The sequence below is a fragment of the Cherax quadricarinatus genome, chromosome 53 (assembly GCF_038502225.1).
Source record: "Cherax quadricarinatus isolate ZL_2023a chromosome 53, ASM3850222v1, whole genome shotgun sequence".
In the NCBI taxonomy this organism is placed as follows: Eukaryota; Metazoa; Arthropoda; class Malacostraca; order Decapoda; family Parastacidae; genus Cherax; species Cherax quadricarinatus.
The window spans coordinates 27,021,940-27,038,698 of record NC_091344.1 but is presented as its reverse complement, the minus strand read 5'-3'; the positions used below and the strand labels follow the sequence as shown (position 1 = coordinate 27,038,698).

At 43.3% G+C, this 16,759-nt stretch overlaps 1 protein-coding gene across 2 annotated transcripts in view; it reads left to right on the top strand.

Annotated features, from left to right (window-relative positions):
* Positions 1 to 16,275, top strand: part of LOC128692438 (serine/threonine-protein phosphatase 6 regulatory ankyrin repeat subunit B-like) — a 148,549-nt gene extending 132,274 nt beyond the window's left edge. For both annotated transcript variants that reach the window (XM_070096500.1, XM_070096501.1), the window contains exons 6-7: positions 7,189 to 7,587; positions 13,613 to 16,275. In XM_070096500.1, coding sequence (XP_069952601.1) covers positions 7,189 to 7,587; positions 13,613 to 15,307 — 2,094 coding nt within the window. In that variant the 3' untranslated portion in view covers positions 15,308 to 16,275. The remainder of the gene's footprint in view (positions 1 to 7,188; positions 7,588 to 13,612) is intronic.
* The last annotated feature ends 484 nt before the right edge of the window (positions 16,276 to 16,759 follow it).

Sequence of the window (16,759 nt, the reverse complement as noted above, 5' to 3'; positions counted from 1 at the left end):
CGCCTACCCTGGCAAACTCTGTTGACACCGAGCTCTGAGGTGGGTACCTCAGCCTCACAAGTGGCTTATAGGACAGATTTTCACAAATGATTGTTATTGCAAGAAACCTCGCCTGCATGCACGTATAAAGGACTAACTTACTTGGTGTTGCAGCATATATCCTGATCTTCACTTCCCTAAGCTAGCCTTAGCCCCTTTGGACTCCCCCTCAGAAACCACGTGCAACCAGGAGCATTAATTCCTGCAATATTCAATCGTAATTAGTGTCCTGCCTGCACCTCAGAAATTCCTATATCCAAGAGGGTATGTATCCCCTAGTATAACTATGCAGACTCAGACACTAGCTTCAAGACTGCTCTGAGACACTGGTACTTAATGGGCATGCTCTCTCTGTTGCATACCGGACCCACAGTTAAAACTCACCCACGATCTCCCAAGACACTGGCCAGAATCTACGAGAAAAAAGTGAAGGTCTTGTCTTACTGTAAGGGCCTGACGGAGGTCATCTACGGTACATCGAGGTGCCTCTACCCGATTTCCCCAGGTCTCAGATGTGAAGACACGTGGGGCACAGTCTGTTGTTCACGGCACGTCTTGTCTTGATGGTGTCTGTCGTAAGAAGAACGAGCTGGTCTCTCTTCCCTACCCTCGTCTCTTCATTCAAACTAGGGCTGCCAGTTCTCCCTAGCTAACTTATCCTAGTGTTTGCCTACATTATCGGCCTATTACTACCTATGTTAAGGTCTTAGGTCTACATTATCATTATCTACAGATGCCTTAGTAAACCTAATATTAATATACTATCAGTAGAACTACCTACTCCTTCCCTGAAGGGTAAATCTATAAATAAATAAGCTTACCAACAATCGCCAACCAGAGAATGCTTTGTTTGTTTGGGAGGGTTTAAGGGCTGCCCAGCTCAGCCATCCCATACGGCCATGCTGGACCTGCCCTGTGGAACTTTAGGGACCAAATAAATTTCCACATAGCCCAAGACATATAAATATAATCCGTAATTATATGCCCTACCACATTCTCTACCATATGATTCACCCCACCTATGTCTAAGCTTAAAACCCTCAACACCTGGAAACCCCTCCCCCATCCTCCCACTAACCTTATTACCTTACCCAACCAAACCCTTATTAGTTCAATACATTCGCAAAAATACACCATATGGAAAATAGTGTCCAATCCGCCACAAGCCATGCATATCCCATCCTCCCGTATTCTCTTATGGAATAAAACCATTCCAGATGGTAAGATCCCATGTAAAAATCTATGCACAACTTCTCGTACTTTAGGTTTTAAACGCAATTTGTTCAAACGCCCCCAAATATTACGCCAATCATACATCAGATAAACCCTTTCTACCACCACTACCACTGCCTTACCATCCACCCCATCAAGGTTTCCCAATTTAATATGTGAAGGATCTCTCATGTTTATGATGACCCATAACATTGCCTCACCTATTAAACCACTGATGTGCTTCAGTACACCATCTACAATACGCACTGAATTTATTTGTTGTGCTAACTTGATATTACTTACATAAACGATCCCACAAATCAGTAATTGGTCCACCTTTTTCCACCTTTCAACTACTTCACATTCCTCACTTAACCCATCCCCAAGATCCATATACTTCGTTTTCTCCTTATTAATTGATATACCAGTAGCCTTTTCAAAAACATTCACTAACTTTTCCACCCGAGGCAAATCCCTGTTACCACTTACTAAAATCGTTGTGTCGTCAACATATCCAACAATGACAGCCCCCCCCCACCCCTTTCGTTACCTACCCTTTTAGCTCCTAATAAGACCCTAATTCCTCTATAAAAGGGATCCTGTAAACACGCAAAAAATATTTGTGAAAGGGGACAACCTTGACGTAGACCCCTTCTCATCTGAATTTGTTCTCCTAACCTTCCATTTACCTGCACCCTCAAGGATTCATCTTGATACAGTAATTTGGCCCATGAAATAATTCCCTCTCCAAACCCCTGCCATCTCATAATCTTCCATAACGCTTCCCGTTCTACACTATCATATGCCGCCTCCCAATCTATAGCCAACACCCCCATCCCTCCCAGTTTTACTCTTTCTTCAATAAAACTTCTAATCAAACCGTGCCCATCATACATAGACCTTCCCATATTGTCCCTTATCAATCACTTTACCCAGGACCTTTTTTATTCTGTTAGCTAAAATCCTTGCAAAAATCTTATAATCACCACACAATAACGAAATAGCACGATAATCTTTGACTGTTAATGGGTCACCTTTAGGCACTAGAACGACCACAGCCATGCTTTGCTGAGCCCCTAAGACCCGATCCCGCTTAAGGATATTGAATAATCTTACCAAAAACCCTTTTAAAACGCTCCAATTTTGAAGATAAAAGTCGCTGGGCAACCCATCAATTCCTGGTGCCTTACCTAATTGTGCCCCGGATAAAGCTTCCCATGTCTCACACTCCGTTATCGGCCCTTCCAAAACGAATCGATCATGCTCTGTCAGCTCACACCGCACAAACCTTCCAATGGACAGTAATGCTATTTCGCTTATTCCCACACTTTGCGTTTTCAACTTAACCCAAGCATCAATATACCCACTCATACCCTCAGTCGTCGTCAACACCTGATCCACTTTATACCCTTGCATACCTATCTGAACATTCAACCCCATTAACTCCATTGCCTTGCGACGTCTGTTTTGACTCTGCAACACACACACCGACGGCCGATCTCCCCACAAAACCTCCTCAATCCAGCCCTTAAGCCTTTCCCCATCTAACCTCTCATTTTGTAAATTTCGTATATGTTCCTTCGAACTTTCAATTTCAATAACAGGATAATTAGCATTAATTTGTGCATAGCATTCACGCAACTGCCCCTCTAAATATTTTTGAAAACCGTATTGTAACTGATTATATCTCGTCCCTCGATTAATATAATATTCCTTAATACGTTTTTTGGCTATCGTTTCCCACCAATTAACCAAGGCAACATCCCCTGGTGCTTCAACCACTAAACGATCCCATATATGTCCAAAAGACAAAAGACTATCCTCTTCCTTCAATAACCTTACATTTAATTTCCAAAATGTTGGACCCCTCCGAGGCACACCCGCAATATCCACATCTATTACAACACCTCTATGATCCAAAAAAACCACATCTATCACATTCACCCTCCGCACAGTAACCGCACAAGGCACGTACATTCGGTCCAACCTCGCTGTATAACCTCGTTTAATGAAGGTATGCTCAACCATCCCTCCCCCCCTACACACATCCTTTAACCCCACCCCAGTCAATAAATCCCCCAATATACCCAAACAACACCCCGCACCTCTAGGCTCCACATCTTTACGACGTATCACGCAATTCCAATCTCCGCCTATTATTGCAACATTCGGTAAACCACGTAAAAAATAGCCCAGTACGTCCTGAATAAATTTAGTTTAAATACTCACGTCACCCTCAGCCGGGCCATATACACATACTAAACTAATGGGAACCCTACCCCAGGTTCCATCCACTGTAATCACCCTCCCCTCCCCACCTTCACTACGCCTTACTATAAATCGGCTAGTTTCCTTTACCAAAATGGCAGCCCCACCTTTCAACCGTGTCGCATGTTCCATGTACACATTATAACCACTCACATCCAACTCATAACCAGGCCTAAAATTATGTTCCTGTAAGAATACCACATCCACACCTAATCGCACCAAATACTCATTAAACCACTTAAGCTTCCTCTCAGCTCTCAACCCGTTAATATTTATAGTAAAACACTTGAATTCAACAAATGGGTTTTCCTTTTGTCCCCGGCAGTTCGTTTCGCAACACCTCTGTCCCTTCCCCCTTTGTTGGGAATCACCTTTGCAATCCCTTGATCCTTGGGTTCACCTTTCTCTCTCTGCTGTACCTCCACCCAAGACTTTTTCCCAGGGCGTTGGGCAGGAGTGAGCACATCATCAGAATCCGATGATGCTGCAGTCCTTTTTCGTGTCCCGCCCTCCACCTGCATTTGGACATCTGAAGCACCGTCCTGATGCACCTCCACCTCTACTGCATGCACCTTCAATCCTTTAGACTCTCTCGTCGACAAAACGTTATCTCCTGCCACATCTTCATTCACAGCCGTCCCCAGAACTTAGCCTGGGTCTCCCACATGATCTAGGACAGATTCCTCTAACAAGACATCCAACGCCTTTACCAAAGACGCCGCCGCTTCTTCACCCATATTAGGTATTCTATCCTCTAAAACCTGATGTATGTCCAAAGACTGAGATTCTCCTTGTAGCGTTACAACTGGCGATTCGAGCTCCTTTTCTTTGTTCACCTCCTCACTCCATGACAATCGTTGTTGGGGCGGCGTAGCAAGAGGCTGTTCTCCTTGGTCGCCTACCTCGCCTACTGACTGCCATTGCCGTTGTTGTGCCGGGTACCCACTTCGTTTCCCACACTACGCCACGATGTGGTCATATGACCCACATAGCCGACACGTACGTTGTTGCCCCGCATACGTTACATAGACTTGAGTCCGTAATTCCTTCAACACAACATATGTCGTAGAGTCATTTTAACAGTATATGTACCTTCCAGCATACCTGCATACGGTCCAGTTGCCCATCTTCCCGCTGTGGCTACGTGAACCGTCCCATAATTACACAGTTCACTGCTAATATAAAAATCAGTCGCCTCAAAAGGCACATTCCTGATTTTTTCACCCAAGTGTATTGTCGAGATACATCATGGAATCGCACCGACACAGCTGTATTAACCGGTATGATGGTCTCCTGATACTTGTCGACCACCGCCTCGTAGACTCGTGCAGACGTCATTTTAACGAAGATTCTTGTCGTTCCATTGAGTGCGACACCACATATCTCCTCATTTGCTATACCATAGGTATCACGAATGATCGCTGGCAGCAATACGTCCATGGTGGATCCTGTGACAGCCCCACAGATCATCTCAATGCAGACAGTATTGATTCGTCTTCTGCTATTCAGCGCCATGTTGGAGAAAATAAAGTTTCCACCAGCTAACACCAGGGGTAGCAGCTCAGTCAGGTAAACTGCGCACAAGCCAACTCAATCAGGAGCGTCTGCGCAGCAGGTCCGCACGGCCCGGGAGCGATGCGAACATTGACCCAATATAAATTAAACAGGAACAGAATGAATGCTTACACATGCATGGGGAGCCGCCAGTCAAGTGATTCTGCACAGGTCAGAGACGCTCACGTCACCTCCCACCAGGTGTAAAAAAAAGGAAGGGGGAAACAGGAGCTAGAAACTCACCCTAATTAACAAGCAGACTGCCCAACAAACTACCACCACCATACATTCATACTTTCTCTACTCCTATCTAATGAACTGTTCCCTCAAACCATCGCTTTACTCAATCAGGATTCGCCAGGAGACGAATGTTATCTACAACCATGACAGTTCTTACGATCACCACCAGGGTGGGTGGATGACAACTAAACAGGGTGAGGCTGTTAGTTAATGATAAAGGATAATTTGATTATTATGTCTTAAAGAATAACAAGAATACTGTGGAAGATTCTTAAATAAACCATACCACGGAAGGGGATAGAACCCATGATCAGTGGCTAACACGACGGTCTGGAGTTTTGAGACTCTGATCACGGGTTCTATCCTCGTCCGTGTTACGGTTTGTTTGCAATCGTGTCATTACGATTTCTTGAGTCATTCTTAAATAACCAAGGTACAGGTATAATAATTGATACTGAGTATATCGGTAGGCAGTATTTAAGAATATATATAAAAAAATTCTTCTGAGCATTTTCTTAAACAATCTAGAACCTCCCAGGATGTACGATAGTTTAAGTTGATAAATGAGTGCGTTTGACTCTTTAATTAATTAGAATGTTTATATAAAATTATTGTTTTGTTTGGGTACTGTTCATTAGTACAACATAATCTCTTACGTCACATGACTTGTTGATGGCTATTTGATGTATCTTAAGGATGGCTATTAAATATCCTTTTACGAATTTTGTTTCTCGCTTTCTGTAAATCTCGGACGTCCTCCTTACGCTACCTCGTGTGGGGAGTGGTTGTTAGGGGCGAGGTGCCGGGAGGGGGCGGGGTGCCTGGAGGGGGCAGGGTGCCAGGAGAGGGTGGGGTGCCTGGAGAGGGTGGGGTGCCAGCAGGGGGTGGGGTGTCTAGAGGGGGTGGGGTGCCTGGAGGGGGGAGGGTGCCAGGAGGGGGTGGGGTGCCTGGAGGGGGCAGGGTGCCAGGAGAGGGAGGGGAGCCTGGAGGGGGTGGGGTGCCTGGAGTGCCTGGAGGGGGTGGGGCACCTGGAGGGGACGGGGTGCCTGGAGGAGGTGGGGTGCCAGGAGGGGGCGGGGTTCCTAGAGGGGGCGTTGTACCTGGAGAGGGCGGGGTACCTGGAGGGGGCGGGGTGCCTGGAGGGAGTGGGGTTCCTGGAGGGGGCGGGGTGCCTGGAGGGTTCGCGGTGCCTGGAGGGGGTGGAGTGCCTGCAGGGGGGCATGGTGCCTGCAGGGGGTTGCATGCCTGGAAGTGGTGGGGTGCCTGGAGGGGGCTCGGTGCCTGTAGGGGGTGGAGTGCCTGCAGGGGGGGTATGGTGTCTGCAGGGGGTTGCATGCCTGGAGGTGGTGGGGTGCCTGGAGGGGGTGGAGTGCCTGGAGGGGGTGGAGTGCCTGCAGGGGGGTATGGTGCCTGCAGGGGGTTGCATGCCCGGAGGGGGTGGGGTGCCTGGAGGGGGCTGGGTGCCTGTAGGGGGTGGAGTGCCTGCAGGGGGGTATGGTGCCTGCAGGGGGTTGCATGGGTGGAGGGGGTGGGGTGCCTGGAGGGGCCTGGGTGCCTTAAGGGGGTGGGGTGCCTAGGTGACAAACGCTGCCTCTCCTCACTATATCTTCCTTACACAAGTTGTTACTCTTGCAACATTGCACAGCTCCTGATGACGTACGGAGACGTGTGAAAGTACTTACAAAGAAAATTTATTCATACCGTGACTTGTCTTGTATTGTTAAGAATAATACATATGAAATATCTTTGAAGAAACATTAACGATAAAGATTTTCATGATTATTTTACTGCTAAGACTTTACCTTACCTACATGTACGTTTTTTCTAAGACTTATTTGTTACTGGAATATAATTTATTTATCATTAAATTTTCAGTATATTCTGCATGCACTACAAGCTGAGCATCGACGAGTGAGGCCACAAGACCGAGCTCTTAGTGAAGGCATTGAACACGTGTTGACTAGTCTCAGAGGTGAGACTCCCTGGCAGACAAGGTGGACTAACCAGTCACCTAACGAGCTCACCTCACTCATGGTCTTAGCTGCCACTAACAACTGTCCACTGACAGTTTCCTTCCTGAGACAGGCAGGAGGCAAGTCCTTCCTGCAAGACGAGTCTGGCATCACTCCTTTGCACGCTGCACTGGACGCTAACAACTGGAACCTTGCAAAACAGATGGTTAAGAATATGGGAGCCTCTCTCTACATCCCTGACTGCTCGGGCAGATTACCTGTCGATATGCTGCCTTCAAACTACTCAGCACAAGTGAAAGAGGTCAGATCCCTTTCTTTTTGTACTAACTCTATGTCAAATATATCATTATAATAAAATATGTTAACGTACATAAATATATATATATATATATATATATATATATATATATATATATATATATATATATATATATATATATATATATATATATTTTATTAACAAGTTAAGGAAGCCTAGAGAACAAATGGATTTGTCCTTGTCAGTTAAAAATAGGAGAGGAGAGTTATTAAATGGAGAGTTAGAGGTATTGGGAAGATGGAGGGAATATTTTGAGAAATTGTTAAATGTTGATGAAGATAGGGAAGCTGTGATTTCGTGTATAGGGCAAGGAGGAATAACATCTTGTAGGAGTGAGGAAGAGCCAGTTGTGAGTGTGGGGGAAGTTCGTGAGGCAGTAGGTAAAATGAAAGGGGGTAAGGCAGCCGGGATTGATGGGATGAAGATAGAAATGTTAAAAGCAGGTGAGGATAAAGTTTTGGAGTGGTTGGTGCAATTATTTAATAAATGTATGGAAGAGGGTAAGGTACCTAGGGATTGGCAGAGAGCATGCATAGTTCCTTTGTATAAAGGCAAAGGGGACAAAAGAGAGTGCAAAAATTATAGGGGGCTAAATCTGTTGAGTATACCTGGTAAAGTGTATGGTAGAGTTATTATTGAAAGAATTAAGAGTAAGACGGAGAATAGGATAGCAGATGAACAAGGAGGCTTTAGGAAAGGTAGGGGGTGTGTGGACCAGGCGTTTACAGTGAAGCATACAAGTGAACAGTATTTAGATAAGGCTAAATAGGTCTTTGTGGCATTTATAGATTTGGAAAAGGCGTATGACAGGGTGGATAGGGAAGCAATGTGGCAGATGTTGCAGGTGTATGGTGTAGGAGGTAGGTTACTGAAAGCAGTGAAGAGTTTTTACGAGGGTAGTGAGGCTCAAGTTAGAGTATGTAGGAAAGAGGGAAATTATTTCCCAGTAAAAGTAGGCCATAGACAAGGATGTGTGATGTCACCGAGGTTGTTTAATATATTTATAGGTGGGGTTGCAAGAGAAGTAAATGCGAGGGTCTTGGCAAGAGGCGTGGAGTTAAAAGATAAAGAATCACACATAAAGTGGGAGTTGTCACAGTTGCTCTTTGCTGATGACACTGTGCTCTTGGGAGATTCTGAAGAGAAGTTGCAGAGATTGGTGGATGAATTTGGTAGGGTGTGCAAAAGAAGAAAATTAAGAGCGAATACAGGAAAGAGTAAGGTTATGAGGATAACAAAAAGATTAGGTGATGAATGATTAGATATCAGATTAGAGGGAGAGAGCATGGAGGAGGTGAATGTATTCAGATATTTGGGAGTGGACGTGTCAGCGGATAGGTCTATGAAAGATGAGGCGAATCATAGAATTGATGAGGGGAAAAGGGTGAGTGGTGCACTTAGGAGTCTGTGGAGACAAAGAACTTTGTCCTTGGAGGCAAAGAGGGGAATGTATGAGAGTATAGTTTTACCAACGCTCTTATATGGGTGTGAAGCATGGGTGATGAATGTTGCAGCGAGGAGAAGGCTGGAGGCAGTGGAGATGTCATGTCTGAGGGCAATGTGTGGTGTGAATATAATGCAGAGAATTCGTAGTTTGGAAGTTAGGAGGAGGTGCGGGATTACCAAAACTGATGTCCAGAGGGCTGAGGAAGGGTTGTTGAGGTGGTTCGGACATGCAGAGAGAATGGAGCGAAACAGAGTGACTTCAAGAGTGTATCAGTCTGTAGTGGAAGGAAGGCGGGGTAGGGGTCGGCCTAGGAAAGGTTGGAGGGAGGGGGTAAAGGAGGTTTTGTGTGCGAGAGGCTTGGACTTCCAGCAGGCATGCGTGAGCGTGTTTGATAGGAGTGAATGGAGACAAATGGTTTTTAATACTTGACGTGCTGTTGGAGTGTGAGCAAAGTAACATTTATGAAGGGGTTCAGGGAAATCGGCAGGCCGGACTTGAGTCCTGGAGATGGGAAGTACAGTGCCTGCACTCTGAAGGAGGGGTGCTAATGTTGCAGTTTAAAAACTGTAGTGTAAAGCACCCTTCTGGCAAGACAGTGATGGAGTGAATGATGGTGAAAGTTCTTTCTTTTTCGGGCCACCCTGCCTTGGTGGGAATCGGCCAGTGTGATAATAAAAATAAAAAATATATATGCAATAAGATCACAGTAAACAGGTGATTTTAAAATATGCAAAACAACCACTGTGAAAGAGTAATGAAATTCCAAGCGCATTCGTGACTACTCTCATTGACAATGTGAGTAGTCACGAAAGCGCTTGGAATTTCATTACTCTTTCACAGTGGTTGTTTTGCATATATATATATATATATATATATATATATATATATATATATATATATATATATATATATATATATATATATATATATATATATATATATATATAGGTATTTGGAAGATGAAGGGAATATTTTGAGGAATTGTTAAATGTTGAGGAAGATAGGGAAGCTGTGATTTCGTGTATAGGGCAAGGAGGAATAACATCTTGTAGGAGTGAGGAAGAGCCAGTTGTGAGTTTGGAGGAAGTTCGTGAGGCAGTAGGTAAAATGAAAGGGGGTAAGGCAGCTGGGATTGATGGGATAAAGATAGAAATGTTAAAAGCAGGTGGGGATATAGTTTTAGAGTGGTTGGTGCTATTATTTAATAAATGTATGGAAGAGGGTAAGGTACTTAGGGATTGGCAGAGAGCATGCATAGTTCCTTTGTATAAAGGCAAAGGGGACAAAAGAGAGTGCAAAAATTATAGGGGGATAATTCTGTTGAGTATACCTGGTAAAGTGTATGGTAGAATTATTATTGAAAGAATTAAGAGTAAGACGGATAATAGGATAGCAGATGAACAAGGAGGCTTTAGGAAAGGTAGGGGGTGTGTGGACCAGGTGTTTACAGTGAAACATATAAGTGAACAGTATTTAGATAAGGCTAAAGAGGTTTTAGTGGCATTTATGGATTTGGAAGAGGCGTATGACAGGGTGGATAGGGGGGCAATGTGGCAGATGTTGCAGGTGTATGGTGTAGGAGGTAGGTTACTGAAAGCAGTGAAGAGTTTTTACGAGGATAGTGAGGCTCAAGTTAGAGTATGTAGGAAAGAGGGAAATTATTTCCCAGTAAAAGTAGGTCTTAGACAAGGATGTGTGATGTCACCGTGGTTGTTTAATATATTTATAGATGGGGTTGTAAGAGAAGTAAATGCGAGGTTCTTGGCAAGAGGCGTGGAGTTAAAAGATAAAGAATCACACATAAAGTGGGAGTTGTCACAGTTGCTCTTTGCTGATGACACTGTGCTCTTGGGAGATTCTGAAGAGAAGTTGCAGAGGTTGGTGGATGAATTTGGTAGGATATGCGAAAGAAGAAAATTAAAAGTGAATACATGAGAGTAAGGTTATGACGATAACAAAAAGATTAGGTGACGAAAGATTGGATATCAGATTGGAGGGAGAGAGTATGGAGGAGGTGAATGTATTCAGATATTTGGGAGTGGACGTGCCAGCGGATGGGTCTATGAAAGATGAGGTGAATCATAGAACTGATGAGGGGAAAAGGGTGAACGGTGCACTTAGGAGTCTGTGGAGACAAAGAACTTTGTCCTTGGAGGCAAAAACGGGAATGCATGGGAGTATAGTTTTACCAACGCTCTTATATGGGTGTGAAGCATGGGTGATGAATGTTGCAGCGAGAAGAAGGCTGGAGGCAGTGGAGATGTCATGTCTGAGGGCAATGTGTGGTGTGAATGTAATGCAGAGAATTGGTAGTTTGGAAGTTAGGAGGAGGTGCGGGATTGCCAAAACTGTTGTCTAGAGGGCTGAGGAAGGGTTGTTGAGGTGGTTCGGACATGTGGAGAGAATGGAGAGAAACAGAATAACTTCAAGAGTGTATCAGTCTGTAGTGGAAGGAAGGCGGGGTAGGGGTCGGCCTAGGAAAGGTTGGAGGGAGGGGGTAAAGGAGGTTTTGTGTGCGAGGGGCTTGGACTTCCAGCAGGCATGCGTGAGCGTGGTTGATAGGAGTGAATGGAGACAAATGGTTTTTAATACTTGACGTGCTGTTGGAGTGTGAGCAAAGTAACATTTATGAAGGGGTTCAGGGAAACCGGCAGGCCGGACTTGAGTCCTGGAGGGGTGTTAATGTTGCAGTTTAAAAACTTCCCCTCACTCCTTCAGCTGCAACCTTGCAACATTGCATAGCTCCTTATGACGCATATATATATATATATATATATATATATATATATATAAATATATATAAATATATATATAATATATATATATATATATATGTATATATATATATGCAAAACAACCACTCTGAAAGAATAGAGAAATTCCAAGCGCTTTCGTGACTACTCACATTATCACATAGTTCCTTGATAATGTGAGTAGTCACGAAAGCGCTTGGAATTTCTCTATTCTTTCAGAGTGGTTGTTTTGCATATTCTGAAATCACCTGTTTACTGTGATCTTATTGCATATATGCAATGTTGCAATGTTGCAACTGAAGGAGTGAGGGGAAGTTTTTTTTCTCAGAATAGCGCAGAGTTGGCATGTCACCTCCTCGTGGCTCTCTTACAGCCAGGATATATATTAAAATCATCAGGAGTCAAGTCACCATGTTTTTCCGCCATGCAAAACTATTTTGCTAGGTTTACATAATTAACATCATTAGTTGACGGCGCAAAGCTTAATCTGAAGCCTAGTGCTGCCTGTTGGTCACTACTTAATTCTTTGCTAGAGAAGTTTATAATAAACTCCGGAGTCGCTTGTGTGGTTCAGCACTTTGCCTTTCCCAGATGTTTTAATCCATCGTATTGAAAGAAAATTCAAATTTACAGTTTATAGGAAGTCCACCAATGTTTCGTCATACAGTCACCACTATTCCAACCAAGAAACCAGGGTGAAAAGGAGTGTGTTCCTCACAGTGTTCTTGAGAGCATTGCGCATGTGTAGTCCAGAGTACCTAGAGGACGAAATCAGCAAGATATTCAACATAGCCACAAAACTGAGATATCCTAATGATTTTGTCGAGAAGGCACTAATGTCAGTAAAAAAAAAGAAAAGGAAAGAAAAAAACTTTGCACTGGACTGAACCTAAGGAAATGATGGCTAGGAAAAATGTACTAGTTTTACCACACAATGTGAATCTGGTTTGCCTGTGTGAGGCATTCAAAAAGATCAGTATAAACCTTACTTTAAAAAAACACGGGGACAGTGAGACAAAGGCTGATTAAAAACACACCTTCCAACAAAGGTGGTGGGTAGATGAATGGTTCAGAGAACCGACACGTTGATAAATTAGACACATGTGCAACTCTTAGGTATCTTTATTGAGGAAACGTTTCGCCACACAGTGGCTTCATCAGTCCATACAAAGGAAAATCGTGATGAACAGGAGAAGAATGAGGTAATCAGTCCCTCAACCTTGAGTCGATGTGGTCAGTCCATCAATCTTGAATATAATACAGCATATGTGCCGAGAAGTAGCTTATAAACCGTAGGCAGGAGAGGTGCAGCAGACGTAGGTGGTGTCACATTTGTTCAATGTGGAAGTAGGTCGTGCCCAAGGGTTAGGCAAGCGAAGAATTCCCAATATTAAGATCCCAAGAAGTTGCAGTGTCTGACAGGATTGTAGATGGGGGGGATGTGGGATGATGGTAGTGGTGGGTGTGATGCTGACCGCTGGCCACAGTCTAAGAGAGCCAGGCGGAGGCGACAGGCCCACTCTGCGCTATTCTGAGAAAAAAAATTCCCCACACTCCTTTAGTTGCAACCTTGCAACATTGCATAGCTCCTGATGATGCACTGAGAAGTGTGAAAGTACTTTAGCTAAAGATTTCCACCCCCCTTTGGCTTGTATTGCATAGTTAAAATCGCCTGTCTGCTATAGCTTGCATATATCTATATATCTATCTATCTATATAATATATATATATATATATATATATATATATATATATATATATATATATATATATATATATATATATATTCATTTTTTAATTATTTCAGGATATATATCGTCAAGAGAAACAGCGGTTAGAAGAACTAAGAGAGAAGGTTAAGGATAAAGAAGAAAAAGAGCAGCTGCAGGAAGTTTTGGATGAATATAACTCTCTGTTTACAAGATTTCTTGCAACTCCTGCTAGTGCCAAGACTCAGCGTCGTACAGGATGGTCACCACGAGAACACGCTGTCCACACCTACTCTCTCCTGGTGTCTTGCCGGCGAGGTCTGCTGCAGCTGGCATACCTCTTGGTTACTGTGGGCGGCCTTGATGCTGACACAGTAGTTGATAATACTTACGATGCCACCGGCCTCCACGAAGCTGCTTCCCATGGTAATTCAAGCTGTTTGGCTCTGTTACTCAGTCTTGGAGCATCTGCTCTTAAACGAGACCGTTATGAACATACTCCATCACATTATGCTGCCATGTTTGGTCATGATCAATCTTATCAACTGTTGGAAAAGGTTTTGAGGAACCAACAGCCTGTAAGCAAGGCTGGAACAACACCTTCTGATATCGTACGCAACTTTAAAGACTATTTGCGTCGTAATCTGAAAAGTGAAACCTCTCTTGAAGATAATTTAGTGTTCCATAAACCCTCTGCAGGAATTAAAAAGCTTCTAAATCTTGTTAACATAAAGGAAATAGGAAGACAGTTAGATGAAATTACTGTTAATTTTGATAAAGATGAAGCTAAGCAGGTGAAAGAGGTCGTTACTAAACAGGTACAAATTATCTTGGATGATGTCAGCTCTATTGACAGACTCTACGAGGGTAAGCTTACCACTGTTGGCAGTTCGGCAGATGGTACTCGTTTATTTACACCTGATGAGTATGATTTAAGTGTTGTGCTGGCAAACACTTCTGGAACGACAGTAGAAATTGTGGAACAAGAACCACACTTGGCCGCCCTGAAAGGACACAGACTGAGACTTCGAGTCAAGACAGACAACCCAGGTTTGCAAGGAAAATCTTTGATAAATAACTTTTATGAGCTAGTGAGGAGAGTCCTGGAGAAGCAGACGTTCGAGAGTCGTCATCTTAGCTTAGTATCTCCAGGTGTGACAAGAACTCAGGTAGGCGTTGCTTTGGCATTCGCTTGGCAAGGAAAAGAATATCCTCTTCTGCAGATTAGTATAGACCTAGTTCCTGTATTGGCTGTGCCGTGGCCAGCAGAGGTGAGTAGGCCACCACTCACTCCAGCAAGCATTAACCAGCTGTACATTTGTAATACAACTGATGGAGAGTGGCGTTGTAGCTTTGCTGGCGCCGAAGCAGAGGTCCTCAGTCAACTAGACCCACAAGAGCGTCGGATTTACCTGGGCTGCAAGACTCTTCTCTCTCACCTGAAGGCTGATCCTTGGATGCCTCGGGAAGTAAAGGCAAACTACACCTGGTGGGACTCGCGTAAGTGGAAAATCATGATACCTGCAGGGTTTGCAATGAAGAACAGCTTCTTAAATCAACTGCAACACAAACGGGAAAACAAAATTGAGTGGCGAGACGAGGACCTCATAAATATGATCATCACTATCTTGAGAGACATGTGCCAAGACTTTTGGGATCCTACAACTGGTTTGGAGTCTCTAGTACCAGCAAAAATTCACGCCTATTTTGGCGGAGAGTTTGAGACACCCAAGACCGGAGAAGGCGCTCCGGAAATTATTAAAGTACTCAAAGAACTTAAAAAATCATTGTAGACAATAAGAAAATCCTAAATTTATGTTTTTCAAATTTATCTTCTCAAAATAATGCCTTTACTGGAATGTCATACAACGAGTTATATGAATGATTAACAAATGAATTCACAAAGCATTAGAAACATGACAGCTAGTTTATTGGCCGAGTGTACTGTGATGCTGCTGAACACAGTACGAACGCTTAATGAGGGTAAGATTTAAGTTTTGCTCAGCGGCTTGTTTATGTGTAGCTGTATTTATCCTGCGGACGGTAGCGTAAGAGCATACGGATACATAAAAGGCATAAGAACCAGGAAAGGTTTAGCAGAAGTATATATGACGATATATCTCAGCAATTCATTTGTCATCTCCAGTAAGGGAATTTACGAAGTTTACTTAAAATTTCCGATACAATGTTATCAGTAATGAGACATTTTTACATATCACATAGGTCATTGTTCTGTCTATCTCTGCACTGGTCAGTAAGTGGACATTTAAGCAGACTGTTCAAGAGAGTGACCATAAGCCTGAAAGCATAATTTGCATTTAGTTTTATCATCATCACCTGTATGTACCAAACTGCCAGCAGTAAACAAAGCATCCCACGGGCGGGGCTTGAAGTACTTTTAACGAAGCCGAAACCTGAATACCACAGCATCAGTCAGTCTGTTTACACTGTGAGTCGCTCCGAAAATGTTACTTGTCTACTTTCATGTTATCATTGTGTGTTATTGATGTACGCAGGCTTCTAACTGTTATTCCGAGGGAAGCGGCAATAACAGGATAAATAGCACTGCATGTCACCTCCTGTTTATATCCATCTGTAAATATAATTTGTAATATATTATTGCTAACAGTTAAGCAATAAATTTCTTCTTTAACAATTGCTTTTGCAATTGATTTAAGATAGATATCATGAGAAATAAGCTTCTTGTGAGAGGCTTTACATATGTAATATTTTTAAATATAGCTTCCATAAAGGAGACAAATGTTCTTGTTTTTTTCACCTTTACAGTTCATGAAGTTTATAAAACGTAATATAAATTCTTGTTTTCACGATCCACTTTTCTTTGAGTTTATTGTTTCCTAGACATATGACAGGATTTGTGGTGACAGCGTCTAATTAATTTTGAAACATTCTGTTAGTGATTGCAATGTTAATCACATATATCCTATCATAGATCCTAGAAATGCTAAACTCCTTACCAGCATTTAGTGACTCAGTTGATTTAAGAACATAAGAACGAAGGAACACTGCAGCAGGCCTACTGATCCATGCGAGGCAGGTCCAAGTCTCCTACCGGCTTAAGCCAATGCACCCAACCTAGTCAGGTCAGGTCACATTGACTTAAGGGAGGAACACGGCAACCGACCTGGTAGCACAAGCTAATCAGGTCCAACTCACACCCACCCACACCCACTCATGTATTTATCCAATCTATTTTTAAAGCTACACAACGTTCTGGCCTCTAT